Source organism: Oryza sativa, chromosome 1 (genome assembly GCF_034140825.1).
Source record: "Oryza sativa Japonica Group chromosome 1, ASM3414082v1".
Lineage (NCBI taxonomy): Eukaryota > Viridiplantae > Streptophyta > Magnoliopsida > Poales > Poaceae > Oryza > Oryza sativa.
Genome location: NC_089035.1, coordinates 6,402,811 through 6,430,113, shown reverse-complemented (window position 1 = coordinate 6,430,113; position 27,303 = coordinate 6,402,811). Strand labels below are relative to the sequence as shown.

At 44.3% G+C, this 27,303-nt stretch overlaps 5 protein-coding genes across 6 annotated transcripts; 2 read left to right on the top strand and 3 right to left on the bottom strand.

Annotated features, from left to right (window-relative positions):
- Window positions 1-504: 504 nt before the first annotated feature.
- LOC4324580 (protein DJ-1 homolog B) lies at window positions 505-7,610 on the bottom strand. Its single transcript, XM_015775344.3, has 8 exons — window positions 7,440-7,610; window positions 7,161-7,370; window positions 6,920-7,069; window positions 5,402-5,584; window positions 1,592-1,666; window positions 1,197-1,412; window positions 953-1,093; window positions 505-856 (listed from the first exon to the last, which is right to left on the bottom strand). The coding sequence occupies exons 1-8, from the start codon at window positions 7,470-7,472 to the stop codon at window positions 677-679; spliced, it is 1,188 nt and encodes a 395-aa protein (XP_015630830.1). The 5' UTR covers window positions 7,473-7,610; the 3' UTR covers window positions 505-676.
- Window positions 7,611-14,264: 6,654 nt separating this feature from the next.
- LOC107278500 (uncharacterized) lies at window positions 14,265-17,841 on the top strand. The gene is made up of 8 exons (XM_066306862.1): window positions 14,265-14,411; window positions 14,937-15,086; window positions 15,208-15,514; window positions 15,604-15,687; window positions 15,795-15,935; window positions 16,406-16,507; window positions 16,664-16,830; window positions 17,239-17,841. The coding sequence occupies exons 2-8, from the start codon at window positions 15,006-15,008 to the stop codon at window positions 17,377-17,379; spliced, it is 1,023 nt and encodes a 340-aa protein (XP_066162959.1). The 5' UTR covers window positions 14,265-14,411; window positions 14,937-15,005; the 3' UTR covers window positions 17,380-17,841.
- A 464-nt stretch (window positions 17,842-18,305) lies between these two features.
- On the bottom strand, window positions 18,306-19,482 carry LOC4324579 (fruit bromelain). The gene is made up of 2 exons (XM_015781417.3): window positions 18,975-19,482; window positions 18,306-18,898 (listed from the first exon to the last, which is right to left on the bottom strand). The coding sequence occupies exons 1-2, from the start codon at window positions 19,480-19,482 to the stop codon at window positions 18,306-18,308; spliced, it is 1,101 nt and encodes a 366-aa protein (XP_015636903.1).
- A 3,661-nt stretch (window positions 19,483-23,143) lies between these two features.
- LOC107280816 (senescence-specific cysteine protease SAG12) lies at window positions 23,144-24,297 on the top strand. Its single transcript, XM_015781403.3, has 2 exons — window positions 23,144-23,507; window positions 23,603-24,297. The coding sequence occupies exons 1-2, from the start codon at window positions 23,144-23,146 to the stop codon at window positions 24,220-24,222; spliced, it is 984 nt and encodes a 327-aa protein (XP_015636889.3). The 3' UTR covers window positions 24,223-24,297.
- Window positions 24,298-24,671: 374 nt separating this feature from the next.
- On the bottom strand, window positions 24,672-26,082 carry LOC4324577 (probable purine permease 11). Of its 2 annotated transcripts, none has more exons than XM_026023892.2 (2): window positions 25,498-26,082; window positions 24,672-25,379 (listed from the first exon to the last, which is right to left on the bottom strand). In XM_026023892.2, the coding sequence occupies exons 1-2, from the start codon at window positions 25,532-25,534 to the stop codon at window positions 24,955-24,957; spliced, it is 462 nt and encodes a 153-aa protein (XP_025879677.1). In that variant the 5' UTR covers window positions 25,535-26,082; the 3' UTR covers window positions 24,672-24,954. The 2 variants fall into 2 exon arrangements, with proteins under 2 accessions (XP_025879677.1, XP_015645419.1); XM_015789933.3 differs by having other exon boundaries at window positions 25,757-26,017.
- Between the last annotated feature and the right edge of the window lie 1,221 nt (window positions 26,083-27,303).

Below are 27,303 nucleotides of genomic sequence, written 5' to 3'. Positions count from 1 at the left end.
TTATGTCAAATAATAATTAACAAATATGTTTTATCTAGCATCCTATTTCATTTTTACACACAAAAGAAAGGTAACAACTCATCATTTGATAAAAAAATTATTGCAGTATGGTTATGCTTGATTGAGACGTCTCTCTAAAATCCAATTCTCACAACATCCTAAGATGAATTCAGACGTTACCGGAACTTCAAATATTATATTTTTAAACTCCTAATCTTTTAGTGTTATAAAACCAATTTTACGTTGCGTTGATACTACTTTAAACGGTTAAGCTCTTTTCAACTTGCAGATTATGAGAAGCATACTTCTCAAGTTTCTAAACGGTACAATCTTTGCAAAAACTGTATTTATTCATCGGCAACATAATTTTTTTTCAAATCAATCTTTTACCATAATTTTTTTTCAAATCAATCTTTTACCATTTTAATGACAATCATTTATTTGTGCGCTCTCGAATAATTGTCATAAAAACTCATTTCTATCCATCAATCAATCCATCAGCTATAAATTAAGAAAACACCCTTATAAGTTTATGGGAGAACAAATGTTGATGGTTTGACAAATGACAACTCTTTATGTCTTTTTCTTGGAAGGAAAATTATCTCTTTCACAGATCACACATCTGCATTATGAAAACTTTCATTGGTTTGATCACCTAAAACCAACAGAAGATCGATCAGGCAAAAAGCAAGCCTTCCGCAACCCTCTGCGCCACGTCGCGGCCGAGCAGCTTCTCGACGGCGGCCACGGCGAACTCCATGGCGGTGCCGGTGCCTCCGCTCGTGATCACGTTCCCATCAACCACCACTCTGCTCTCGCACTCGTCGCCGCCATCCTGATCCGCCGCTTTCTTGCCCTGAAATCAATCGCGCGGCCGCTCGATGTGTGTCAGGTCTCGACAGAATATCACTGATCAAAAGCAAGCGATCTTGTCTAATGTTCTTTAATTTACCTCGAGCAGACCGTGGGGCTCGAGCACATGAGCCGTCGCGGCGCCAATGGCGCCGTAGGGCTTGCTCGCCGCCGCCTGCTTCTTCAGTAGAGTGACAAGCTTCTCGTTGCTGCTCATCGTCTTCGCGCCAGGCGTGCCACCCTGTTGTTTGAGACGAGGAGAGAAAGTGTTCAGACGTTCAGTGATCTGAACATGTTCAGATCAAAATGGGTTTGGACAGCGAGAGTTCGTGTATGCTGCTTGCCGGTAGGATGATCAGGTCGAAGCTGCTCGTCTGATCATCGGCAGCCGCCTCGTCCAGCGTCGTGTCAGCCACGATCCTCATCCCGTGGCGCGCGACGATCTCGACGCCGGCGTTTTCCGCCGACGCAACGACGACGTCCGCGTCGGCTCTGCGCAGGACGTCGATGATTGTTATCAGCTCCATCTCCTCGGTGCCATTGGCTACTGGAACAAGGACCTGACACAAAACAGAGGCAAATTTTCAGAGAAGTTCTGGCTTTTATATTGTATAAGAAATGCTATCCTTTTTTTTTTCTCTCCATGGTGATTTGGAAGAGCTCCATCGATCACTTATGAGGTATGAAATGCTAGCTAGTGTTAAGATAAGTGTTTAGGTTTCATCTCTTGTATATGTACCTTGGGCGTGCCGTTACATTTCCATTGAACCGAGTTGACTTCATCGATGGTATACCCAGCATCGTATCTGACAAGCTGACAATTTGAGGCACAAGATATAGGGAGTTAACTCATATGTTGATCAAGCTATGACAGTAAAAACAACAAAAGCGGGGGGGGGGGGGGGGGGATGATTTGCTGTTCATAAAGTGATGAGTCAAGGAGCAGAGCTCAAATCTGCCATGCTTACAAATGCCAGCTTCCTAGTCCTAGGTAGTTGATGGGTGGGACCGTGGACAAGGTAACTTTGTTGATTAATTTCTGGTCCACCTATTTGTCAACACTTGTATTATGGACTTTCTTTGTTTAAAAGAATGCTCCACAATATATTACAATAACATTTTCCAATGTTAATTAATTTATGAAAATTTACACTATCGGTACCTTCTCAACGACCGTAAAATTTCTCTTATATAAGTACTACTACACTCTCCAAAAGTCCTATCATAGTCAAATCAAGTAGACTGGCTTGGTACACTGACTACTTTTAAGATTAATGTATACTATCTTCATCCCAAAATATAAAAAAAATGTCTTATCCGGTTCTAGATTCTTATATTTTGGGATGGGGGAGTACATTTCTTAATGAACTATTAGCACGAGTTTAGGGTTTGAAGAGAGCAATTGCAGAACTTTGTCATGTATGTTTCATTCACAAATAATCCACCTTAGCTGCGTACATCTGTGTTAGATATAGAGGCCAGGTTTTAATCTATTTTCTAAAAAAAAAAGAAGATCTCAAATAATCCAACTACTATATTCACATTTAAAATTTAACCACACTTATTTTAGCAATGATTTTTTTTTAAAAAAAGAGAGCACATCAGGGATCGCCTATGGTTTTTTTAGCAACGAAATCGCAAATACTATACAAATTAGTATGACATATTATCCAAGTATGACCATATAGAATTTTATTTCAACCCAATAAGTATTATATGGAGTAGGTGGGAAAATATGGAGTATTTATTTTCAGTATATTCCGTTCTAGTGCTCATGAAGTTCTCTGACTGCATTTCAGAAACATTTGGCCCCATGACCATAGCAGCAGTCAACACACACCATCATACTATCAAGTATCAACAGCTATCGGCATATGGCCCATATGACCATGAGGCCATGGGGGCTTATCTAGACAATAAATTCCTGCCCTGACTTTCCACAACCGATTTTGAGCTGACAACGGCACATGTGAAGTGAACATTCAATACAACGTTAGACAATTATTAGACCGCCGCAATGTACCGTCCATTTCCTCATAAATTATGCCACCCATTCCTGGAAACGAGGAACTGTGTCCTAATTACTCCTTCCGTACTTGTAAAAAAAGTTGTTTAGAATAATGTTTAAGTCAAACCTTGGAAATATAAATCATTAATAACTCTTAAGTTGTTAAGTTTGAAAATGTAAAAATTATATGAATAGATTTGTCTTGAAAAGTATACATATATCACTTGTCAATAAATATTTTTATAGAAACAAGAAGTCAAAATTGTGTTTTGGAGACCGTGTCGCTGTCCAAAACGACTTCCTTTACAAGTACGAAGGGAGTATCCTATATTTCTCGAGTTCATTTCTTCTAAAAAAACTAATCATGTAAACCTCTCTAGCGGGAGATCGTGGGATCCCCTTTTGTGAGTTCGGCCGGGGGAAAGAGCTCGTCTCTAGAAATCACGTATCCGCCCTGAAGGCTGCTAGGCAGCGTGTACACGACAAGATTATACAGGTTCGGGCCGCTATGAAGTGTAATACCCTACTCCTGTGTGTGGGATTCAGGGTAAGAGTTACAAAGGTTCCTAAACTCCGGAGAGCGTTCTCGGTCCTCTTCTCCTAGAGCCCAGGTTTTCTGAGAGTCGTCCCCCTTTTCTCGGTAGGCAAGGTCCTCCTTTTATAGCTCAAGGGGATACCACATGCACCGCCTCTACCTACTCTTCTACCGGGTGGGGACCCACCCTACCTTGACCGGATCTCGACTCGTGCCTTCGCCTGGAAGCTAAGCCACAGCTCGTTCTTGAGTGGGGCCAGCGCCGTCCCCCGCCTGACACGGGGGGCAGCCCTGTCATTCCCTCATTAATGGGTGAAGACTTGTGGTGGCCGCTCTCTCGTGGAGAGAGCTCCGAATGACCCTCCGATGGGACGGGTCATACCTACCTCCACTCTGCCGGAGACAGATGCGACGTGGGGGCACGGCCGTCCGTCCAGTCAGACGTGACCGGCGACAGGCTGGTCACGGACCGGTCATTCTTGACTGACGCACGCCAGTCGGGCACGCCGCACGTCTGCCCGCAAGGGGCAGTTGGGGCGTTGTGCGCATTAAAGGCGGTTCAGCCTGGGCCCCCTCCCCGCTTGCTCCCCCCGCTAGATGGCAGCCGGGCGAGGGCCTCGGGGCAAAGCGACGCGAGGGCCCAAGGGGCATGACGTGGCACCCCGAGGCCCCTCGGGCCGCTCCTGCGATTCGCGGGGTGCGGGGGTAGGACCAGGCTGTAGGGTCACGCGACAGGATGGGAAGGTAAACTCCCCTCACTTCGCATATCCCCGGGCCCATATCTCCGACAATACGTACATGGGCAGATGTATAAATCATGAATAACTCTTAAGTTGTTAAGTTTGAAAATGTAAAAATTATATGAATAGATTTGTCTTGAAAAGTATACATATATATCACTTGTCAATAAATATTTTTATAGAAATAAGAAGTCAAAATTATGTTTTGGAGACCGTGTCGCTGTCCAAAACGACCTCCTTTACAAGAAGGGAGTATCCTATATTTCTCGAGTTCATTTCTTCTAAAAAAAACTAATAATGAATATAGACGTACATGGGCAGATGTACTCCATATACTCTTAAAAAAAAGCTTAATTATAGTCTATTTGGTCCACCTATATATAGAGAGTATATATACTTGCTTATATAAATATATAGATTACCAGATTATGTAATTTAGTTAAGTTTGGCATAGTCCATGGACCATGGTCGTTTACTACTTCAGGTAACATACCAAACACAACTTTGTCGAAAATGTTAGCACCCATTTGATAGTAAACTAAAAATACCTGTCTTTTAAAATGATTATTCTAATTCGTTTGGCTATTATTTTCTTTTAAATATTTATGTAAATAGGCAAACATACTAGCCATGCTCAAAGTACTTTTGATCAGAGATCTAAATAAATAAATATTGTTGGTCAATTTTTTTTCAAAAAAGAAAATAGTATCATATATTAAAAATAGGAGGTACCACACCATTTTCCCACCAAATAATACGCGGTCAAATTTAGCTTGGTTTATAAAACTAATCTTTAACTTTTAGTTTATCATATTCTACAACTATAGTAGGAAAGGGGATTTAAATGTCAATCCAATTATATTATTCTCATCAAATAAAATTTGACTTTTATTAGACTGATTATTGTTGGTCAATAATTTTAAAAGTTGAATATCAAGATGCTTACAAGCCTGATACTGCAAGATGAAGGAAGTAGCTAGCAGCCTAACCAATCTTACTTTAAAAATAAAAATTCAAACAAAAACATTTTTCAAAATCTTTACAATTAATGGACAGGTCTTGCCATGGTAAAAAAAAATCAACAAGAGTAACAATGGGTAAGATCCAATGAGAGAAATTTTACTACCTCCGTGCTAGAATATATAGCAATCTAACAGTTTAAAATTGGATGAGACATCCGATCTTTAAGTGCTATACTCTAAGACGGAGTTAGGTAGCTATTAATCAAGTGCCAAAGTTAGTAGAACCATATATATAATTAATTACCATTTCTTTTGCGATCTGCTCGGCCTTGTTCTTGCTGTAGAGTTGCTCTACCAGAGCGAGAGCGAACTCCGTCGACGTCGCCGGGCCACGGCTCGTGACGGCGCTCGCGTCCACCACCACGCTCGCATCCACGGCGGCCACCTCCGGTGGGAACTTGTCCACGAACAGCGGATGAGCAGTTGCCTTCATCATGCAAAGACATATCATATTTGACGGTTATGAATCATGATTAATAAATTAACGATTTGTGGTTAATTTTGTGTATTTCAAAATTAGCTTACTGGGAGTGTAGGTGCGTACACCATCATAGCTCAACTTTAAAACCTTTGAGCCAATTGCAAACTTACCACTGTTTTACCACTGTTTTGAATCGTTATTGCAAGACTGCCACTAAAAAATTATAAAAATATCACTAGAACTATCATTCGAGTGGCATCGTTGCAAAATTAAAAACCGGTGGCAAATTTGCAAATGCCCCAAACCTTTTTGCACCACAGTTTTGGTGCCTTCTCTCTCTGTAGAGTAAATTTCATATATAAAATGAGGAAAACGCAAACACCGTTTATTATAATTTATTTTGAGGAATCCTTTTATGGCAAAATGTTCTATTTTTCTAGATAATGGCAAAATGTTCCACTATGTGGTATTTTTAATCTTTTGAACAAACATTAATTTGTTACTTGGTTCCATAACCATTTTTTATCTAATTGAATACATGTAAATCAATCGGTGAAGTATTTTATGTAAGTATACGGTTTCTTAAAAAATACTCCATGTCAAAACGTACACATGTGTTTTAAATTATGGACATGATTTAGTGAGATTAGGTATTTACCGACACCCTTCGTTTCTTTGAGGTCGTCTGTTAAACATGTGTTTTGTGGTAAATACTTATCCCTCCGTTCCAGTTTATAAGACGTTTTGACTTTAATCAAAGTTAAACTGTTTTAAATTTAACTAAGCTTATAGATAAATATAATACTATTTATAATATTAAATTAGTTTCATTGAATCAATAATTGAATATATTTTCATAATAAATTTATCTTAGGTTGAAAATGCTACTACTTTTTTCTACAAACTTGATCAAACTTAAAGCAGATTGACTTTGACCAAAGTTAAAACGTCTTATATCCTGAAACGGATGGAGTATATCTCAAGTACCTATGTACTCCCTCCGTTTCAAAATGTTTGACACCGTTGACTTTTTAACATATGTTTGACCGTTCGTCTTATTCAAATTTTTTTTTGTGAAATATGTAAAACTATATGTGTACATAAAAGTATATTTAACAATAAATCGAATGATATGAAAAGAATAAATAATTAGTTAAATTTTTTGAATAAGACGAATGGTCAAACACGTACTAAAAAGTCAACGGTGTCAAACATTTTAAAATGGAGGGAGTATAATTTTAGAAAAAAAAAACCAGCTGGAAATTAAGCAGTGAATTGTGATAGTGGAGAATAGCAATAGTGAGCAGTGGACTGGAGTGACCACTTGCTAGCTTTAGCAACCTTGAGGCCGTTGAGCATGCCCCAGGACGCCAGCGCCAGCGGCGGCGCGGCGCAGATGGCGGCGTAGAGACCTCCGGTCGCCGCGTGCCTCCTCACCATGGCTTCCAGCGCCGCGCAGCCGCCGAGGTTCGCCGCGCCTGGAACCCCTCCCTGCGCGCGGCATATCTCGCAGAATTCAAGATGAGCTTCTTCCATGCCGCATCCATCGGTGTCGCCATTGGCCGCAATATATTGTACGTACCGGGAGGACGATGAGGTCGAAGTGAGCGGCGGCGCAGTCGCCGCCGGCGACGAGCGCGTCCGCGACGATCCTGACGCCGTACATGACCTCGACGACCAGCTCGCCATCATCGGCGGAAGCCACGGTGACGTCCGCGCCGGCGCGGCGGAGGACGTCGATGGGCACCGCCGCCTCCACCGGCTCCGTGCCGGCGACGATCGGCACCAACACCTGCACACGCGTACGATCGAATCAAACACTCCGCGCGAACATGCACACACTATAATCATCATATGTTACCTTCTTCGTTGGAGGAGACGCCTGCGCCGCCATTGCCGACGACCGAAGCTAGCTTGAGCTTGAGCTTGATCGATCAGCGAGCTAGCGAGCGAGATTGCGGGGGTGTGTAGTTGGGAGGAGGAGACACCGGGCGCATTGAACGAGCTGGGTACACCGACAGCATGGGGTTTCTTTAATAGAAGAAGAGGAAACATGTGGTGTCGACGAGAGCTCAGCTCAGACTCAGATCAGTGGATGTGTGCAGATGCAGTGAAGGGAGAATACTTGAAGGTCGCCTGTGTACAGTTACATTGACCTGACCAGCCGCCCGCCCTGCACGTCGTCGCCAGCTGCCAGCTTCGTTCTCGTTTCCCGGCGGTGAGTGACGGCGATCGGAGCGAGAGAGAGGACATGCTCATTATTTAGAGTTTTCAACGCAAGGGGAGTGTTTCTTTCAATTCGTACTCCAAAGTCCAAGCTGCAATCAAGCAAACAACAACTTCTAGGGTTTGTTTGGTTGGCTCAGGTTATCGCGTCAAACCTTAGTTATATCATAATTTGTTACTGATCTACTGTAGTGTTTAGCTGGTTGTCACACTTATATCATGTTCTAGTGTAGTGTTTAGTTGGTTGTCACAATTGTGTCATGTCTTACTTTTCTAGTTCTTGGGCCCACGCGTTATAGGCTCAAATTCTTCTTTTATATGGGATTATAGGCTCAAATTCTTGCTAAACTTAGTCACACTTATGGCCAACAAATTACTATATATCCTTACTTTGTATGGCATGACACACTTGTAGCAAAATGAGGAGTGGTGAACTTAGCCATCAACCAAAACAACGACCTTGCTCTTGGAGATGGATTCTAATAAGTAAGTGGACGTCCACCCGTTTATTGCATGTCAACTAAATAATTACGAAATTTTTTTTAAAAAATGACAAGATAGATTAATATGTATATATCACTCCATAAACATGCAAGTTCAAATTCAACATTTATAAATTGTAACAAAAACAATAAATTTAACTATAAATATACATATAATAATTTGAGTTTTGTTTGTTATTTTTGTTATAATTTGTAGAAGTTGAATTTTAACTTGCATGTTTGTGGAGTGATATATAACTTATTGATCTATCTTGTCAATTATTTTTAAATTTATTCATAACCATTTAGATGGCATGCACTAAACGGGTGAACATCCACCCGGGTGATTAAAACAGTTTCCCCCTTACTCTCCACATGCATCGGACAGAGCAGCTAGGTTTAATAATTAGGGATAGAGATCTAGTCTTTTTTTCTCTACTTGTCAAAATATGTGTTGACCAATGGGATAGATTGTCACGAGAGAATTAGTTGTGAGATTCTTGTAAAAAAAAACAATTGTGAGCTTATCACGAGAATTTAATTTTAAAATCCTAAAAAGCAAGTTCCTGAATGCCACTCTCCTAAATTTTCATTCTATCTCTATTGCCATCCAGCCTCACTCAAACTCTCTCATGTGCCACTTTTACCATTTTTCTTGTCCACGTGATGCCCTTTTCTTTTTTGCAAATAGGGCCAGTCCGAGTGTCCGACGTGGAGTTCCAAGCAAAAAGATGGTAATACCCATGGGGCACATATAAGACTTTTTCCCCACCCAAACACCTAAACTTAACCAGAGAGAGAGAGAAGGAAGGAGAAGAGATTGAGCAGTATGGGGGCAAAGAGATCACATGGTGGCCATGGAGTCGGAAGGGCAAGCTAGGAGGAGGGGCGATGGTGAACGGGAGTACACGGGCGACAGGAGTTGGACTGGCTAGGGGAGGGGGAGAGGCGAGACTCTCTCCACCCCTGGGCTTGGGAAGAGGTAGTATGAGGAGGAGGGGGCCAACGGAGGTCTAAGGAGCCTAGGCAGAAGAGACAGTCAATGAGGGCAGGTCAGGTGCAGATTCGCGGCGTCGGTGGCGGAAGGCGCTCGGCATGGACTCCTATCGCGGGGTCAACTGATGTGTCGGTGATGGAGGGGGCTCAACGGCGTTGTCCTGTCGCCAAGGCAGACGACAATGACTATGCGTCGACGACCTAGGGGCCCCGGCCATGGCCATCCTCGAGATAGAAGACAATGACGACTTGCTTTCACTGCCCGGAAGCCTCGCCAACACGAGGATAGGAGAATCACCGTCGCATCAACGAGATTCTCTCCTGTAAGCTGTGGCCGAAACCGTCGTGGGCGTTGCCACCGCATCCACTACTAGGGAAGACATGTTGACTCCAAAACTCCTTCAATCTCATCAACGGTTGCTCGTCTCCCTCCTCTGCCCATCTGCTTAGCTCAGGCTGGGAAGGGGAAAGACTTACAAGTAGGCCCAAGGGTATTTCTATCTTTTTTGCCTGGAGCTCCACATCAGACAGGGGTTATTTCTAAAAATGATGTCACATCTATATCTATACTAATATAAAAAGGAGGAGTTGTCCCCCTCCAATCCTACAGGCCAAATCACCCGGATCAATCCCTACCGTTCATCCGCATCCGCATCGCCTAATCCCTAATCCGCACCATTCACCGGCGATTTCACCCTCCCCACAGCGACCGTGATTTCACCCTATCCATCCACCGTGATTTTAGCTCGCGCGAAGACTCCGCCTCCACGCTCCTCGCTCCTCCTTGCTTATCCCCGTTGCTGCCGCATTCCTCCACTACTCCTGTCGAAGCCTAGGTCGTCCCCAGCTGTGCCGCCGCCGCCGCACTCCATCGCTGCCCCGCCGGAGACAGAACCGAGGTCTCCCCCGGCTGTCGCCGCACTCCACAGCTACCCCCACCGAAGACCGAGCCGTGGTCGCCCCCGGCCGTAGCCACCGCCGCCCGCCACCGCACTCCACCGCTGCCCCCCGACGTAGCCAAGGTCGTCCCCAGCCGCCACCTCCCTCCATCGCTGTCCCTGCCGGAGCCGAGGTCGTCCCTGGCCGCCACTACCGCCACGAGCGTATGAGATTGAGGGAGGCGGCGCCGGTGATCGGGCACAGGCGGCATGCGTTCCGAAAGGCGGTGGCGGTGGTGGTGGGCCGAGGCCTGACTACTAGAAGCCAAGGCGGCGGCGCCACAAGAGCGCAATGCAACTGTGTTGTGCGGGCAGCAAGCTAGCACGTGGGTGGGCGCCGAGGAGCAATCAGCTGCCTCCCTGGTAAGCAGCAAACAGGACCGCAGCAGTCGGCCAGCATTTGCTAGCTGGGCTTGGGATCCTGTTTTCTCTTCTCATATACTTATTTGTGATTTGCAAATTGTAATACCTGATTTGTGGATTTGGGAATTGGGAAGATGGATTGAAAAGGAAGGGAAAGCATCAACATTTCAAGAGGTAGATTTGGGGAATTTTGATGAGTCTGTTTATATTAGCACCAAATTGAAGAGCTATTTTAACATATTCAAGTACTCCGTTGTACTGCGCCCCGGTCACTACCGAGACAACATCAATGCCATTGTCCTACCCACAACCGCCATGCCACAACCGTTGGATCGAGCAGTCAAGCACCCCATGTATTTGCGTAAACCCTACAATAGTCTACATCGATCCTTCTTCTAATTGTGTTGAGGTAATTTTTTTAAAAATCATCCTAAAATTAGTGGGCTGCACCAATTACCAATATTTTTATGTATAATAGTTTTGAACATGGTGTTTGCTATTTGAAATATGATGTTGCTCTCATGACCAATGAAGATTTACATTAACTACTTCAGGTTAGATTTGTAAATTATGTAGTTTTTCCTTAATGCATAATCATTGGCTATGTTTGGTGCTAAATACTGCAGTTTCTTTTAATTTTGTAGGAAAATCTGTAAGAAATTGGAACAACAGAGCAAACCTGAACATTTTCTTGGTATGTACCTATACCTGGTATTCACATTGATGCTATTTTATTAAGTGAATAGCCAATATGTTGATCTTTCATCTGAACCTGAATTACTAGATTAGTGTACAATGAATTCGTTGGGTTGATACATGAGCAATACACATAAATTTTATAGCATACGCTCTTTTATAAATTGAACATACCACGTTGTCTACTACAGGTCATGTGATTACCGGTATATCATGATCACTTTTTTTAATTAGGATTTACGGAAGTTGGAAAGTAAATTATGAACAATTGGTGTCTACACATGCTTTGGCTTCTATTCAGACGAGGTAATTAGTCTTGATTTAGACTAAATATAAAGGGTACCAATTATAATTTTCTAGAAGTGAAAATGAGCTAAAGGGCCAGGAAAACAACATGGAAAGGATGCTAGGAGGCAGTTGCAATAGTACTCGCATCATCCCTTTACCAATAAAATGAGGCTAATTAATTTGTATTTTATCAACATCCTGAGTGCAAAGACAAGCAGTGGAAACCACTTTTCAAAGGTGTGGAGACTGATGAACTGGAGTTGCTGACAAGAAGACTGAAGGAATGTTGTGCTGGACTGCGAAATATCAGAACTGGGGTGGGTTAGTTAGAGTTTTTTTGCTGTCTATTACTTTGTGGAGGTGTTTTGGAAAGCTTTTTGAATTGATGCGCCTGCTGTATCTGTAGGATCGTAAAGGGCCTTTCCCACCCCAAAAGCTAGCCATTGAGGTGAGGGGCTCCCCCACTTATATCTTAGGTCCTTTGCCCTTCCACAACAAATGTGGGACTATTCAACAATCTCCCCCTTCACACATTGGTGTCCCTCAGTCCTTCACCGCCCCTTCACCGTATCCGGGCCCCCACCGGCCCACGGTCCATCAGGTATACGGGCCCCGCAGGCACCCACGGTCCATCAGGCCTTCACACGTGTCCATCGGGCCAGAGATGTTAACCTAGCCTGGCTCTGATACCAATTGTAGGATCGTAAAGGGCCTTTCCCACCCCAAAAGCTAGCCATTGAGGTGAGGGGCTCCCCCACTTATATCTTAGATCCTTTGCCCTTCCACAACCAATGTGGGACTATTCAACAGTATCTTCACTTATGGGTTTTGTGTTATCCCTGCTGTCTAAAAATTGGTTGTTTCTCTGGGCCGGAGGGGCCTCTTTTGGTCGATGTATGCACATTGATGTAAGTTAGAATCCCCAGCAAGACAAATTTGCTTTCTATATAAGCAGGGTCGTTCTTCGACCTTTTCTCTAAAAAAACATCCTGCGTGCAAATATCTTGCTTACAGAATTAGGAATACAATGTGATGTACTATCAGATGCTTTAATGATCTAAAATATGTATGGACAGATTCCCATAGTTCACAAATTAGTTTTGGAGGAGATGATCTATATGATTGGTGGAATGACACAAAAATATCTATTATTTAGTTTCAATGAGAATGAGAATGCTCGACGTGGTGCAAACTGCAAAGTGGATTTTCTAGGTTTTCTTTTATCGAAATAGATTCAGGATTAGTGAAGTAACTATAGTTTATAGGCAATAATGTTAGGAAAAACCACTAAAATTTTGACATACTTGCCTCATGATTGGTTAAACGGAAACTGCAGATTGAACCAGAAATAAATTTCTTGAAAAATCTTGGTTGTTCTGTAAGTGGGATCCTAGAGTTGTGACCTGACATCAAAGTTTTCATTGTTAATTCACCCATTGAACATTTATACGGTAAATTTTTGCACGTCCATCGATCCTGACAAATCTACTGTTATGTTCTTTTTCTTCTGACTGTGCAGATGATCAGTTCCACTGCCAAATGGAAACAAATATGTTAGCATTAGAGTTGAGGTGACTTTACAGGTCTGCTGGTACGATTGCAGATATAACTTGTTATTTGTACAATTGTATATGTGTGATATTTTTCTCAGCTAAAACTTGTGACCTGTCTTTATTCATGTATTAGGAATTTGTTTTTGGATGATCGATTCTGCATGGCTGAATCCATTGTGGATTTGTTGAGGTGGTCCTCTAGGTATGGCCCGGGGCACTCAAGTTTTAACAAAATTATGTGTAACACTTGGGGTGTATCTATATGGTGTTGTTGTGATGAAAGGATAATAATGTGAGTGTGGATTTATAATATATACCCCCTCTTCAAATTAGATTGTAAGAGTGAGTGTGTTTTCTCAATTAATATTCTACATGGATTCCTATGTGCACGAATTGGTTGTTTGTTCATTTATGTTTGCATGAAAATAGAAATGATGCTTGTGTCACTTCTGTTTAAATAGATTTATTTCTTAGCTACATAGATTCCAGTGTATAATAGTGGGTATTTTTATACATTGAAGTGTTGCTTTATTTCTCAAGATGAACCGCCAATATTTTTAAGGGCTCATGCTGATAAATTGTAAAGTTTAGTCGAAACATGTTATGATGGGAAGAACGTGCATTGCACGTGCATGATTACTAGTGGATGAGAAAAGTGGCACATTGGGGAGTTTGACTAGAACCGGGTGAAAAATGAGAATGAGAATATGGAAAAGTGGCATTTGAGCACTGGCTTTTTGAAAGATGGTTAATAGTAAATTCTCTGTATTAATTGGATCAAGTTATCAAATCCATGAATTTTGCTGGACCGCCCACTCCTAGAGTAATTTCCTTTACGCCATGAGTGCACCCCACGTATAGCGCGAAAAAACAACAACAAAAAAAAAAGAACTCCGATCAGATGATGTGAAAACCACACGGATCAGAATAGCACGAAAAAGACACTCCATATGAAATACATCTAAAACTCATGCGAAACTTACATAATAACTCACACGTACCACGTAGTACGTCTATTGGAATTGTGCTCAGCGATTTTTATTTGAGTTCGTTTCAGCCGTGGCAGACCAGTCGATCGATTCCCAAGTAACCGGGGTTTTACATAAACCCGCAAACTGCTCTCCGACTCGTAGCGGGCTCGCTCCTTAGTCGATCGATCTCTCCGTTCGCTCGTCCTCCACACCTCGATCGACGACTCCGTGTCTCCTCCCCCCCCCCCCCCCCCCCCCCCCCCCGCCGCCTGCGCCGATCGATCTCCGTCTCACTTCCGCCGCATCCTCGCCGGTCGCCGGTGAGCAGCGCTATCCTCTTTCTCATCCATAATTGGGGTTTAGTACAAGGGTTTTATGAGCATGTTCGTTTGGGACAAGATAAGCAGTACAAAAGTTTGCAGGTATAGAGAGATTAGAATAGTTCGTCGATAGTTCAGGCACAAACTACACCTTTTTGTTTTTTTTTTAATTTGGGTTCGGTTCCAGTCTTTGAATTCCCGTGAAGCTTGTTCTATGATTCGAACCAAACTGTTTGTTTATGTCAATGGCAAATGCTGCACTTCAGAGTTTTTGTTAGGACCTGATGTATTTTTAGAATTTGTTTGCGTGGATAAATACGGTAGCACTGCAATTCACAAATTGTAACGTGATGAGAGATTGGCGTGCTTTCTACAAGGCCGTGAACTATACTGTAGTAGTACTTTGGGATTTTTTGTGCCCAGAGTGGTCTAGATTCCTCAATAAAACGGTTATATTGATCAGGATATTATGATTATTGTATACTGAATTTCCACCATGCAACTCTTAGACATGATATATTTCAGTTCTTCTACTGACGCGAAGAAAGCTAAAAGCTGGTGGAGGGAGACGCAGGTTCAGATTATACCAGTCCTATGTCACTAATGGGTGGACTCGACTTTGACATAGGCTTTAGTTTTGATAAGTTTGAGGAAAATGTGAAAAGATTCATTGAGGTGTGTGGTTCTTCTCATAACAAACATGATAATGTCAGTAATGTTTCGTTTAGCAGAATATTCTAGCGTGAGATAGGATTTACTGACAATTTTTGGAAATTGGCTTTCTAATTTTTGACAGTTACCCAAAAACTATCTCGATACAGCTGTTGATACAGCCGTTGAGTTTATGGAAGACATCCATGAAAGAATGTTTGCTCCTTCCCCTAGTGATGAAGCACTGAATAAAGCAAATGAAATACTGAAGGATTCATTCTATGACAATGTAATCACTGGATCATCGGCAACATCCGTTAGAATGGAGTTCGTAGCTTCTAACAAGGAACTATCTAGTCCCAGTACTTCCACTGTTACTGCTGAAGACAGTTTTGCAGGCTCAGTTGTTGCTGATGCTCCCGAAACTGAATCAATTTTAACGAAAAGTCCAGGTTTGCTCTTGATAAAAGCATGTGTGATTGGTTAGGTTTCTGAATCAGTTATTCTTCGTTGTCATTTAACTTGTATTATTGTTGTGCAGAAAGCGATTCTTCTGAAGGGGGTAATATAGAAGTGAATGAACAGTGCATGTTGCCCGTGGACACCTCAGCAGCTGAAATATCAGGTATCAGTTTTCTAACTTCTTACATTTCAGGCCCCTTTTGCCTTCAGATAGATGCAGTTATCATGAAATTATTTCATCAGAATAACTGTTAGTTCCCCTGTTTTTAGGTGGGAAATCTATTGATGTCGATGAGGAAGTTCTTTCAGGCAATTCAGAGAAGCCCTCGGATTCCTGCACATCTGAAGACCCAATTTCAATTGGGAAGGAATTAATTTTATGGAGGAAACCTTTAGAACCGCAATCACCTGGTAATCTAGCTTTCCTTTATATGATTTTTCATATCATAGAACATTTTCAATGGACTCTGGCATACATAAATCAAAACTAGATATCCAGCTTGCACCTAAAATTGCAGTCAGCCAGTCACATGATTTGACAACACACCGGTTGTCTGCCTTCTTCCATCAATATTTCGATTTACCTGCAGTATTTAATTCGACGGAGATGGTTCGCATGTCCTCAAAACATATCCCAAGACTTTGTAAAAATCATGAAGTGAACAAAGATAAAGTAATGGAGTAGTGAACAAAGATAAAGTAATGGAGTATGTTGAATTTCATGGTTCTGTCCATTCAATTAAATAGCTTATAGAACCTCCTTCCATAATATTCACTAAAATTTAAGTAATTATCCCAGAATAATTCAATCTTAACAAGCAATTAAGTAATTTATCCACTAAAATTTCCATAATATTCACCTAATATCAATTCTCTTGCAGAATCTTCTGCTTTTGATGACGCAATTATTCCTGAAGGGACTATTGTAAATTGTGAAGAGCCAGAACACAGTACAAAGGACACTGAAGAATCAGGAAAGCATGGTTTGTGCCATTTGTACCACTTTTGAAATGTGTCATGCAACTTTATATTCCCACACAGCATTGAAACATTATTCCAAAAAATCGCATATAGTGACAACATTCACTTATTCAAGTCCTCTAACTTGCACTGGATTCATGTCCCTTTGTGCTAAACAGGTGACTTATCAAAATTTTCCGGCGTGACTATCTCGCATGATTTGACCACAGACATGTCCAACGATGACGATTCAAATGTGTGGCTTGATATAGACCTCCAGGATGATCAGGAGCAGACAGAGGCAGATGTCTCCCCGGTTCGTCAACCAAAGAAGACATCATTCAAGGTACTACTCAGTGTCAATTGAAAAAAGAAGGTGGTCGTGGTAGATTGATTTTGTTACATTATCATGTCTGTTTCTGAATTTATTTGTTCCTATACATGGTCAAGAAAATTTCAGGATTAATAGAACAGTGCTATATGCAGAGTTTACAATATCGGTTCGAAATTTCGTACCCCACCGGCAAATCAATATACTGACCGAAATTTTTGGATTTTCTCAAATTTTTGTGGAATTTGATCAAAGTTTATTCAAATTCAGTCAAAATTTCAAAAAGTTCCGGTCCGAAAAGTGCCAAAAATCACTACCGAAATCACCGAAATCGAAATTGTAAACCCTGGCTATATGACTAAACAACTGTGTGATGTATGTTTAGCTCGTCATAAAGGCGTCTGATGTTCTTGTTCGTTGCAGAAAAAAATGATGAGAAGCTTAGCGAATAAATTCCGGTGGTCGAAGAAGGAGAGGAATTTGAACCAGGCAGAAGCAGGAAATGTCAGGTATCAAGCAGTTTCATCCTCGGATGATCTGGAGGATGATTGGGAACTCTTGTAAATCTTCAGAAAGCTCCATATCTGCTGTTAAAGGGAGAAAAGTTCATGCAAAGAGAACTTCCCTTAATTCCTTCCTAATATCTCAGTGAAGGATGAAAAAGTGAGAGTTTTTATCCATCGGCATAACTGTAAATTCCAGATGAGGCTGTGAGCAGCTCATTTAAGTTTTTCTCATCTTAATCTGAACTTCTGACCTCAACACTTTCTTCTGATTAAAAATTTTCACTCCAGTTTTTTGTTGGCAGTTCTTAATAGTGGACTGGGAAATTTGAGTACAAAGGCCAGTTTGGGTGTACAGGTCATTGCATTGTTTTCTCTTAATGTTAATATATAGAAGATTTGTTTAGTTTGCAAATCAAACTGTTGGATCCCATTTTTGGCTTAACAGACATGTAAGCTTGTTCAGACTCGGAGTAAGATTTTACTGTAACGTATCTGAAAAACCACTGGTTTATTGCTCAAAGGAGAAGAAATTTGTATTATTCCCTTGCATGATTGCATTGTCACAGGCTCACAGCGGTTGAAAACTACTCCCTTCGTTGCAGATTATAAGTCGTTTTGACTTTGATCAAAATCAAATTGTTTTAAGTTTGATTAAGTTTGTAGAAAAAAATAGATACATTTTTAACCCAAGACAAATATATTACGAAAACATATTCAATTATTGATTTTATGAAACTAATTTGATATTGTAAATATCACTATATTTGTTCACAAACTTAGTTAAACTTGAAAATGTTTGACTTTGAAAAAATCAAAACGACTTATAATCTAAAACGGAGGGAGTAGAAATCAATCCTTCAATCTGAGCCGTCCGTGTGATCAACAGGTAGAGAGTTATACTAGACACTAGCAGCACTACACTTGAGCATGCACGCTGACGAACGCGCCGCGGCGGCGCCATCACCGGCGACGGCGGCGGCGGCGTCAGGCCGTCGGGTAGAAGGGCGAGGTGGCGAGGCCGCAGGTGCCCTGCGGCCACCACACGTCCTTGGCGAGGTAGACGTAGCCCTGCTCGCCCCAGTCGCTGCCCCACGAGTTCTTGGCGATCCAGTACTTGTCGCCGCCGAAGCCCTCGCAGTAGCCGACGATGGCGACGGCGTGGTTCACCCTCTCGGCGGAGCAGGGCCCCCGGTACACGCCGCCCTTGTAGAACATGAACTCGCGCGCCCCGGCGTCGATGTACGCCGTCACCGGCTGCCGCGCCACCGCCAGCGCCAGCTGCCGCTCGTCGTTGGGCGGCACGGCGCGGAACCCCGACAGCGACGCCGAGTGGCCGGACAGCAGCTTCCCCACGTCGCAGCCGCCCCTGACGCCGGTGTACGGGTACTCCTCCTCCGACGCGACGCCGCCGCGGGCGGCCACCAGGCCGAGCGCCGTGTCGGCCCGGCCGCCGCTGCAGCCGCTGCTCCCGGTGTCGCAGTCCACCATCACCTGCTCCGACAGCGACACCAGCTCGCCGGTCCTGATCTTGTTCAGCCCCTCGATGGCCGCCGCCGCCGCGAACGCCCAGCACGACGCTGCCATTGGTGATTCACCCAATCAGTCCGAGAGCTAACCAAGAGAAGAGAACATGTCGGCGTCGATCTTACTTACCGCAGGAGCGCTGGAACTTGACGCCGGTGACGGCGCCGCTGGAGCGCCAGTCGACGCAGCACGGCAGCCACGAGTCGGGCGGGATCGGGCACGGCGGCGGGGCGGCGTGGAGCAGCCCGCCGGTGGCGTTGAACCCGGTGAACTGCTCGGCGAACTCGCCCGGGGTGAGGTCGCCGAACCTGTTCATGCCGACGAAGGAGTCCGTGACGGTCTGCGGCGCGAACGCGCCGACGCCGGAGGAGATCTCCGTCTCGCTCCGGAACGAGCCGATGAAGTTGGAGTTGTCCTTCCATATCTGGTACCGCTTCTCGTGCTCGATCGGCCACGAGTACGCCTTCCCGTACTGGGCCATCCACCGCGAGAACAAGAACCTCATCTCCTTGTCGGACTTCTCGCATGGCGGCGGCGGCGACGGCGACGGGTTCGCCGCCGAGAGTGGGAGCAGCGAGAGGAGGCAAGCGATGGAGAAGAGAAGGCTTAGGTAGTAACTAGGCTTAGAAGAAGCCATTTTGATTAGATTATGTTAAGTGTACTTAGTGCGTACGTGCTGCTTTATGATGCCTTTTGTTGTATGGGAGACATATGCTGTGGTGTAGAGCAAGGTTTATATAGACATGTTGTGATTTGTGACTTTGGGTTTGGGAATTCTTGTGTATGTATAACTAAGAAGAAAGTTATTTGGACATAGGGAAGTAGTATCAAAGTATGTTTTAATGCAGTAATCTGAGTATCTGCTAGAGCTAGAGTAGATTTTAAACTCCCCTCATTATTTGCATGTCACTCAAATAACTTAAAAAAATGATACTCCCTCCGTCCCAAATTATAGGGCGCCCTCTTTTTAAGGAAAATCAAACTTGATAACTTTTGACTAACAATCATACTAACCATATATATACTAAATATTATACATGTTATATCACTAGATTTATATTTTAAAGTACTTTCATGTGATGCTAATTTTATATTCGTTGGTAACATAATATAAAATAAATTAATAGTTAAAGTATATTATTGAAGACCGTGTAAAAAATATAGGTCTTATAATTTGGGACGGAGAGAGTAAGATATATTAACATGTGATATATCACTCCACAAACATGCATGTTAAATTTTAACTTCTACAAATTGCAACAAAAAAATAAATTGTAGCTAGTTAACATATATTCATAGTTAAATTTTTTTTCATTGCAACATGTAGAAGCTAAATTTTACCTTGAATATTTGTGGATCAATCTATCACATAATAATCTATTTTGTTGTTTTTTTCCTGTTTTTTCATAATTATTTGAGTGACACACAAATAACGAGGGGACGTCCCCTCGAGAGTTTAGAATAGTTTTCCGTATTCGCTAATAACTTGCCAGGCCACCTTGATAGAAAAAAAAATAAAAGAATTTTGTGAGACGAATAAGATGGATCACACCCAAATTGTCGGCTAATGTCTTTGCAACAAAGGAATGAGCCACATTTTCTTTGAGGAAATCTGCCATAAGGTCGTCTAATAAACTTATTGAGAATTTTCATCACAGTTTTCTCCCTCAAATTTTGTGCTCTTTGCCTGATCTTCCTTTTAGTTTGATTGGCAAATTGAACAACTGCTTTCAGTCCAAAATCTGCCGGTACAGATTATTGATTTGATGATAAGGATAACTTAAACATTTAAAAATATAAACTTAACATATAACTTAAAATAAGGGGTACAAACGATGCATTAGAAGATTTTTTTTAGAAAACATATTTTTTAAGCTTGGAGCAAATAATCCGATGAATAAACTATAAATATAACAGGCCAGAAGGATATTCCTATATTGCAACATTGGCATAATTTAGCTAGTGTTGATTAACAGGCCAGAAGGTTTATGAATTTAGTCAACTAGCAATTAATAAATCACTATCTGAAGCGGTGGAAATATGTTCAGAATATGGTACGGTGTTGATAGACTTAATTAGTCCCAGTACATTTTAGTTGCTAATATGAGAATGATTGCGAATTACTTTGCAAGGAACTATGTGCTTGATGTGTGTTGAGGGGAATAAATAAAATGGACCCCAAATCCTTTGACCGTGTGAGACTCAGTCTAATTGTTCGAGGTCATCGGTGGCGACAAGTTCTAATTTTAATTTTACACTGGAGTGTTTCTCTAAAAGCTTTCGTTTTGCCAAATTTAATTGTTTTTATTGATTGTGCTAGTAACTACATGTAATTAAACATCTTTGATGATAGAGCAGCACGACACGTCACAGCAGCTGGTATTACCTTCTGGGCACATTAAGTATCAGTGACAAGTGGAATTCGAGAACTAATTAATTTGCTGGCCTGAATACTACATCTCGCTCGATCGATGTTGTACTGTAAGTCAAGTCAATTGTAAATGTACTGACGTCGTAGGCGAAAAGGAAACCTTTCAATCCGTGGAGAGGGTGATGAACACTTCAGAGAAATAGTTTCAGCATCTTCAGAATTAGCATCACGAACTCACGCGCTAATTTCATACGTATATGCCAAAGTACACGTTTTTGTACGTAAGAATGTACTTGTATTTAGCAAACTAAGACATCGAATAGCGATGGCGATCGGTCAATGGCTGCCAAATCGCAGTAAGATTTGCCCTATTCTGGTCGTCAACGTACGTCGACACAGCAGTTATCAATTAACCAAAGTTGCTATACATGAATGCGTAATGAAGGCAAGCAGCTTGTAATAAAACGATTAAAACATCTGCATTATGTGCTAGTAGCTAGCTAGCTACCGAAATTGATGATTTGGAAATTGAAACTCCATGCTTTTGATCGAATTGGTCGCGTGCGTTTCTCTATCACGAACTACTGATGAACTACCTACTAGCTAGACTGATCGTTATATCGAATCGACTAAGTAATGCAACTGTTTTATGTGTATAACACTGTAAGCAGAGTGTACTTAATTATTTATATATCCTCCCAGCAGTTAGCGATCGAGAAAGTATCAAGCGTTTGCGTCTGCATTTGACAGTTTATATAAATCGTGAATGTAATTTCTGCATTTTGTTTACATGAAATTTGTCGCAGGAGAGCAATGCAGCGCACTCTTCGTAAGTTCGTATCAGTATCTTAAAACTGGGGATGGTTTTTCATTAATCACGATCATGCTGACGAGAAACCTTCTGCTTAATTTCTTCTTGAGCATGCATGGTTCAGACTTCAGTGTCTACCTACGTACGGTACAGAACATGTCAAAGGGAAAAAGGTCGTCCGAATGTGCATGTCAAAGAGCATTTTTTTTTCACAAAAACGCATTATAAACACATACGCTCACAACACACGTCACGCTTGTCCCTATGAACGCACACATATAACCTATTTCTAAGAGCACCTCCAAAAAACTGGATCGGTAAATTTTAATATTGACGAAGTCACCATGGACAAAAGATTGGATTGACAAATTTTAAAATTGACGAAGTCACCATGGATGAATGACTAGGTCAGCAAATTTTGATATTAATGAAGTCACCATGGATATGTCTCGCTGTCGACGAGTACGTACGCCGATTACTACTGAAAAAATATTAGTCGTAAATCCGAGCACTTATGTCAAGTTTAGAATTTAAACTTAGGTAGACTATTTCCACCACAAGGAATATAACTAGTTGAACTATGCTCACTTTGCAAAGAGCACATTTTTATGTAAAGTTGTGTCAAAAATAATCATTAGTTAGGATACTAATTACAAAACATCACGATCTGCTATAAATAGTCAAAAGAAACTTCTTCCATGCACAACACATTCTTTAACAACTATTGATCGATACATTTCTGTAAATAATTTAGACGACAAAACAGCTATGAACATTTCTGCATGTGACAGCATACTGAAGTGAACTATACACTTGGTCTATCTTAACCTAGTCCCTGTTACAGGTAGCCATAAGCCATTACTAAGACAAACCCCTTATTTAAGGCCTGGTTGTTTCACAACACTCCATGACCTTAATCACAATCTCAATATATAGCTGCAGCAGCAGCTAGCCTCCAGTATAAGACTAAAAATATCAAACTTTACCAAGATCTCGATCGAAATAATTAAGTGTAGGATTACCAGTGATAAACTGGTGATCAAATCAACGATGGCGCCTTCGCGTCCAGTGGCTATTGCTGTCATTCTCTTGTGCACGTTTTTGGCGTTTCAGGCGATGGCGGCGGACGCCTACGGCGGCGGCGGCGACGACGGCGTGACGACGCAGATGTTCGAGGAGTGGATGGCCAAGTTCGGCAAGAAGTACCCGTGCCACGGCGAGAAGGAGTACCGGTTCGGCGTCTTCCGCGACAACGTCCGCTTCATCCGGAGCTACCGGCCACCGGCGGGCTACAACTCCGCCCTGCGCGTCAACCAGTTCGCCGACCTCACCAACGACGAGTTCGTCTCCACCCACACCGGCGCCAAGCCGCCGTGCCCCAAGGACGCGCCCCGCGGGGTGGATCCCATCTGGCTGCCGTGCTGCATCGACTGGAGGTACAAGGGCGCCGTCACCGATGTCAAGGACCAGGGCGCCTGCGGTAAGTAGCTCGCTCTCCGCCTCGCCGTCGCCGGCGGCGACCGGCCGGTAGCTGGTTGCTCGCTGACGTTAACACGACGGTCGTCGTCGTTGCAGGGTCTTGCTGGGCGTTCGCGGCGGTGGCGGCGATCGAGGGGCTGACGCAGATCAGGACGGGGAAGCTGACGCCGCTATCGGAGCAGGAGCTGGTGGACTGCGACACCGGCAGCTCCGGGTGCGCCGGCGGCCACACCGACCGCGCGTTCGAGCTCGTCGCCGCGAAGGGCGGCATCACGGCGGAGAGCGGGTACCGGTACGAGGGGTACCGGGGGAAGTGCCGCGCGGACGACGCGCTGTTCAACCACGCGGCGCGCATCGGCGGGCACCGCGCCGTGCCGCCGGGCGACGAGCGGCAGCTGGCGACGGCCGTGGCGCGGCAGCCGGTGACGGCGTACATCGACGCGAGCGGGCCGGCGTTCCAGTTCTACGGCTCCGGCGTGTTCCCGGGCCCGTGCGGGAGCGGGAGCGGCGCGGCCGCGGCGGCGCCCACGACCAACCACGCCGTGACGCTGGTCGGCTACTGCCAGGACGGCGCGTCGGGGAAGAAGTACTGGGTGGCCAAGAACTCGTGGGGCAAGACGTGGGGCGAGAAGGGATACATCCTCCTCGAGAAGGACGTCGCCTCGCCGCACGGCACCTGCGGCGTCGCCGTCTCGCCCTTCTACCCCACCGTGTAACCGCCACCGCCATCGCCGCCGTCCTCCTCGTCATCTTCTTCTTCCTCCGTCCCGACATCGAGCCCACTATAATGTTATATGGGCCGAGATTTTCTGGCCTCGTCCATAGATGGGCCTTAGTTAATTATTGGAATAAGTCTATTTTAATTACCTCAAATATCTTGCTCCCAGATGAATCGCATCCTTCAACCGTAAAACTAGGTATAAAACCTCTTCCATTTTTGAAAACCCGTGCAGACAGCCTCCTTTGGTGGTTTGACCTAATTACTAGTCATTGACATATGGGTCCCACCAGCTGACTCAACCAATCAACGGAGTCAAAGCAACCACGTCAGACGAAATCACCTTCCAAACCACCAAAGGAGGTTATTTGCACTGGTTTTTGAAGATGAGAGACACATTACATCCGGTTTTACGGTTGAGGAATACGATTTATCCATGAGCAAGAGTGGAGGGAGGTATAATAGACTTATTCCTTGATTGTTTCACCCAGGAAAAAGTACACCAAAGGTCCCTCAACTTATAGTCGAGTTACAAAATTGTCCCCGAACCACAATACCAGATATATGACATCCTTCAATCTACAAAACCGTTCACTTCAGATCCCTCGGTAGTTTTGACCCTGGTTTTGTCTGATGTGGCGGCTGAGTTGGCGTGGGACCCACGTGGGCCCCACATGTCAGGACGCCACATCATCATTCTCGTCTTATTTCTTTTTTTTCTCTTTTCTTTTTATTTCTTCTCTTCTCCTCTCTTCTCGACAGAGCCGGCGGCAGATGGGGAGAGGCGGCCGTCGAGCCCGGCCCCAGCCGAGCTCTGCCGCCACCACCGCTCGCTGGGCTCGATCAAGGGAGGGGCCGGTGAGCCCATTTGGAAGTAGAGCAGCAGCAGCAGCAGGACGGTGAGAGGCGCTCCGCAGGACTGCACCACCGTCGCCAGCCACAAGCTGTCGCCGCCCCTGATCGTAGTATATCCGGCCGAGAAGCATCCCACGCTCTGCCCGCCGAGGACGAACACAATGTTGGCAAGGACCACCGCCCACCACCGCAGCCGCTTGCTGGACACAGGCGGCGGCGCCGCCGCGGCCGCCGCAGTTGCATCTGCTCGAGACGTGCCCTTGTCAGACTCTGCTACCACGTCTTCTTGGCCTCGAACACCTGCACATACGAATCATCCGTCTCATCAGTATAAAGACTGGACTAGTTTTGATCGATCTCACACCATATCTCATTCTAAACCGTGATCGATTTGGCAGTTCATGACCGAGACAGAGACCTGTAATCTGCAGCTGAATTTCAGCAGCATTGCTCATTGTGAGGTTCAGAAAAAGGATAAACAACAAGATGCGCCTAGTGCTCGTCGTCCACAGGTCTAGCAGCAATGGAAGTCTGGAACTTGCCAACTTGGAGTCGTCATCAATCAGTGAAACGATAAAATGGTTGATAGCGCATGTGCAAGGGGCTAATTTTGCCGTCAAACATTGCAGAAGTACCAAATTATTCGTGCCCACCAGCGACCACGATAAACCTGACACCTTGCACGCGAACGACGACGACCTTCTCTTGGGCGGATTGCGAGCACCACCTCGTCGCCGTCTTCTCCTTCTTCGCCGCCACCGGCGTCGAGCTTGCGTTGGAGGAGCGCGGCCTCATCAGAGACATGGCGCCGCCACGAGGATTACGGCCACGAGGCGGCTGCCGCCGCCGCCTCCGCAGTCGGTGTCGTCGCCCATGAAGCTGCTCCCCGCCGCCTGCGCCCTCTCACGCGCCGCTCCTCTAGCCGCAAACACACGGCTCCTTCCCCCACCACCTGCGCCCGCCGGCTGCTGCCCGTGCAGCTGCTCCCCCACCCGCGCCTGTGAAGAAGAGAGGAGAGAGGAGAGAGGAAGAGAGATGGAGAGGGGAGCGTAAGAAGAGGCTGACGCGTGGGTCCCACGCTGAGTCAGCTGCCACATCGAATAAAACCGGAGTCAAAACTGCTGAGGGACCTAGTTTGCACTGGTTTTGTAAGTTAGAGGACGCCGGATATCTGGTTTTGCGGTTAAGGGACGATTTTGTATCTCGATGACAAGTTGAGGGACCTTCGGTGTACTTTTTCCTTTCACCCACTGTCGCTTTGCGGCTAGTACGGCCCATGAAGGCCCATTACCATACTGGGCCGGACCACTCCGGCCGGCTTCGGGTGAGGTGGCGTCGGTGGCGCGAGCTCGTCGTCGTCGGACGAGACGCCATTACTGGCTCTCGTGACTGTCACTGATTGACAAATGATGACGACGGCGACGTTGGAATTATCGATCGGATCAGGCAATCGCCCGTGAAAGAAGAGCGGTTTCAACACGATATCAAACTGAGGTCACCGGTTATGGGCGAGCACGTCCACTTCGCTTCGCGTCTGGGACGCTGCTTTAGCTGAAGCTGACTGCTCTAATCTGCGTCGAATTTAGTAGGACATCATCGATTCATCTCTAGTCTTTTACTGTGGGTTCACGGACCCAAAACGCACCAAAACCTTCGTCCACTAGCGTAGATTTTGAAAGCCTCAGTTTTGAAAGGGGGGAAAATTCTTTATCGCTGCTGGAATTAAAGCACTGTTTGATCAAGCGAATGAATTTCATGGACAGCTTAGTTTTTTCACAATAATCGGGTACCTTTTTTCTATGTTCCAAACAGGTTAGTGCTCCGTATAATTTATAAGCCATGTTCTACTGAAATTTCTGCAAATTTTCTGTGGAACTTCTGCATTAAACGAGGCTGAGGCATGTTTACAGAGCAGAAGGTGGTTGCCATTAATCAAGACACTGTTTCGCTGGTCCGTAAGCTGGCATGATTGGTATGTGGTTGAAGCGTCCAGCCACCTCTTTCCCGGTCAGGAAGACAAGTACATTGGAAGGGAGCTAAGGTAGTTAGTTAGCCCGTGCGTCTGCAAGCATATACTACTACTAACAGTATGTGGCCCCAAGCATCAGAAATAGCCCAGCAGCCACTTCGTTCACTTGCTTGCACTGCAGCCCTAATCATTGATCCAATCTCACCATCTAATCTGGTTAATTAAACAGCGTTCTCATAACCAAATCCTTGTCAA

Bases quoted from the DNA above. Each gene is read 5' to 3' on its own strand.
- LOC4324577 (XM_015789933.3), bottom strand. From the start codon at position 25,883: ATGTCTCTGATGAGGCCGCGCTCCTCCAACGCAAGCTCGACGCCGGTG. The intron at 25,380-25,756 runs GTGTCAGGTTTA...TCGTATGTGCAG, and splicing joins CGTCGTCGTTCGCGTGCAAG to GTGTTCGAGGCCAAGAAGAC.
- LOC4324580 (XM_015775344.3), bottom strand. From the start codon at position 7,472: ATGGCGGCGCAGGCGTCTCCTCCAACGAAGAAG. The intron at 7,371-7,439 runs GTAACATATGAT...ACGCGTGTGCAG, and splicing joins CGTCTCCTCCAACGAAGAAG to GTGTTGGTGCCGATCGTCGC. The intron at 1,667-5,401 runs GTAATTAATTAT...TCAAATTGTCAG, and splicing joins AGCAGATCGCAAAAGAAATG to CTTGTCAGATACGATGCTGG.
- LOC4324579 (XM_015781417.3), bottom strand. From the start codon at position 19,482: ATGGCTTCTTCTAAGCCTAGTTACTACCTAAGCCTTCTCTTCTCCATC. The intron at 18,899-18,974 runs GTAAGTAAGATC...CACCAATGGCAG, and splicing joins CAAGTTCCAGCGCTCCTGCG to CGTCGTGCTGGGCGTTCGCG.
- LOC107280816 (XM_015781403.3), top strand. From the start codon at position 23,144: ATGGCGGCGGACGCCTACGGCGGCGGCGGCGACGACGGCGTGACGACG. The intron at 23,508-23,602 runs GTAAGTAGCTCG...TCGTCGTTGCAG, and splicing joins CAAGGACCAGGGCGCCTGCG to GGTCTTGCTGGGCGTTCGCG.
- LOC107278500 (XM_066306862.1), top strand. From the start codon at position 15,006: ATGTCACTAATGGGTGGACTCGACTTTGACATAGGCTTTAGTTTTGAT. The intron at 15,936-16,405 runs GTAATCTAGCTT...ATTCTCTTGCAG, and splicing joins TTTAGAACCGCAATCACCTG to AATCTTCTGCTTTTGATGAC. The intron at 16,831-17,238 runs GTACTACTCAGT...TGTTCGTTGCAG, and splicing joins CAAAGAAGACATCATTCAAG to AAAAAAATGATGAGAAGCTT.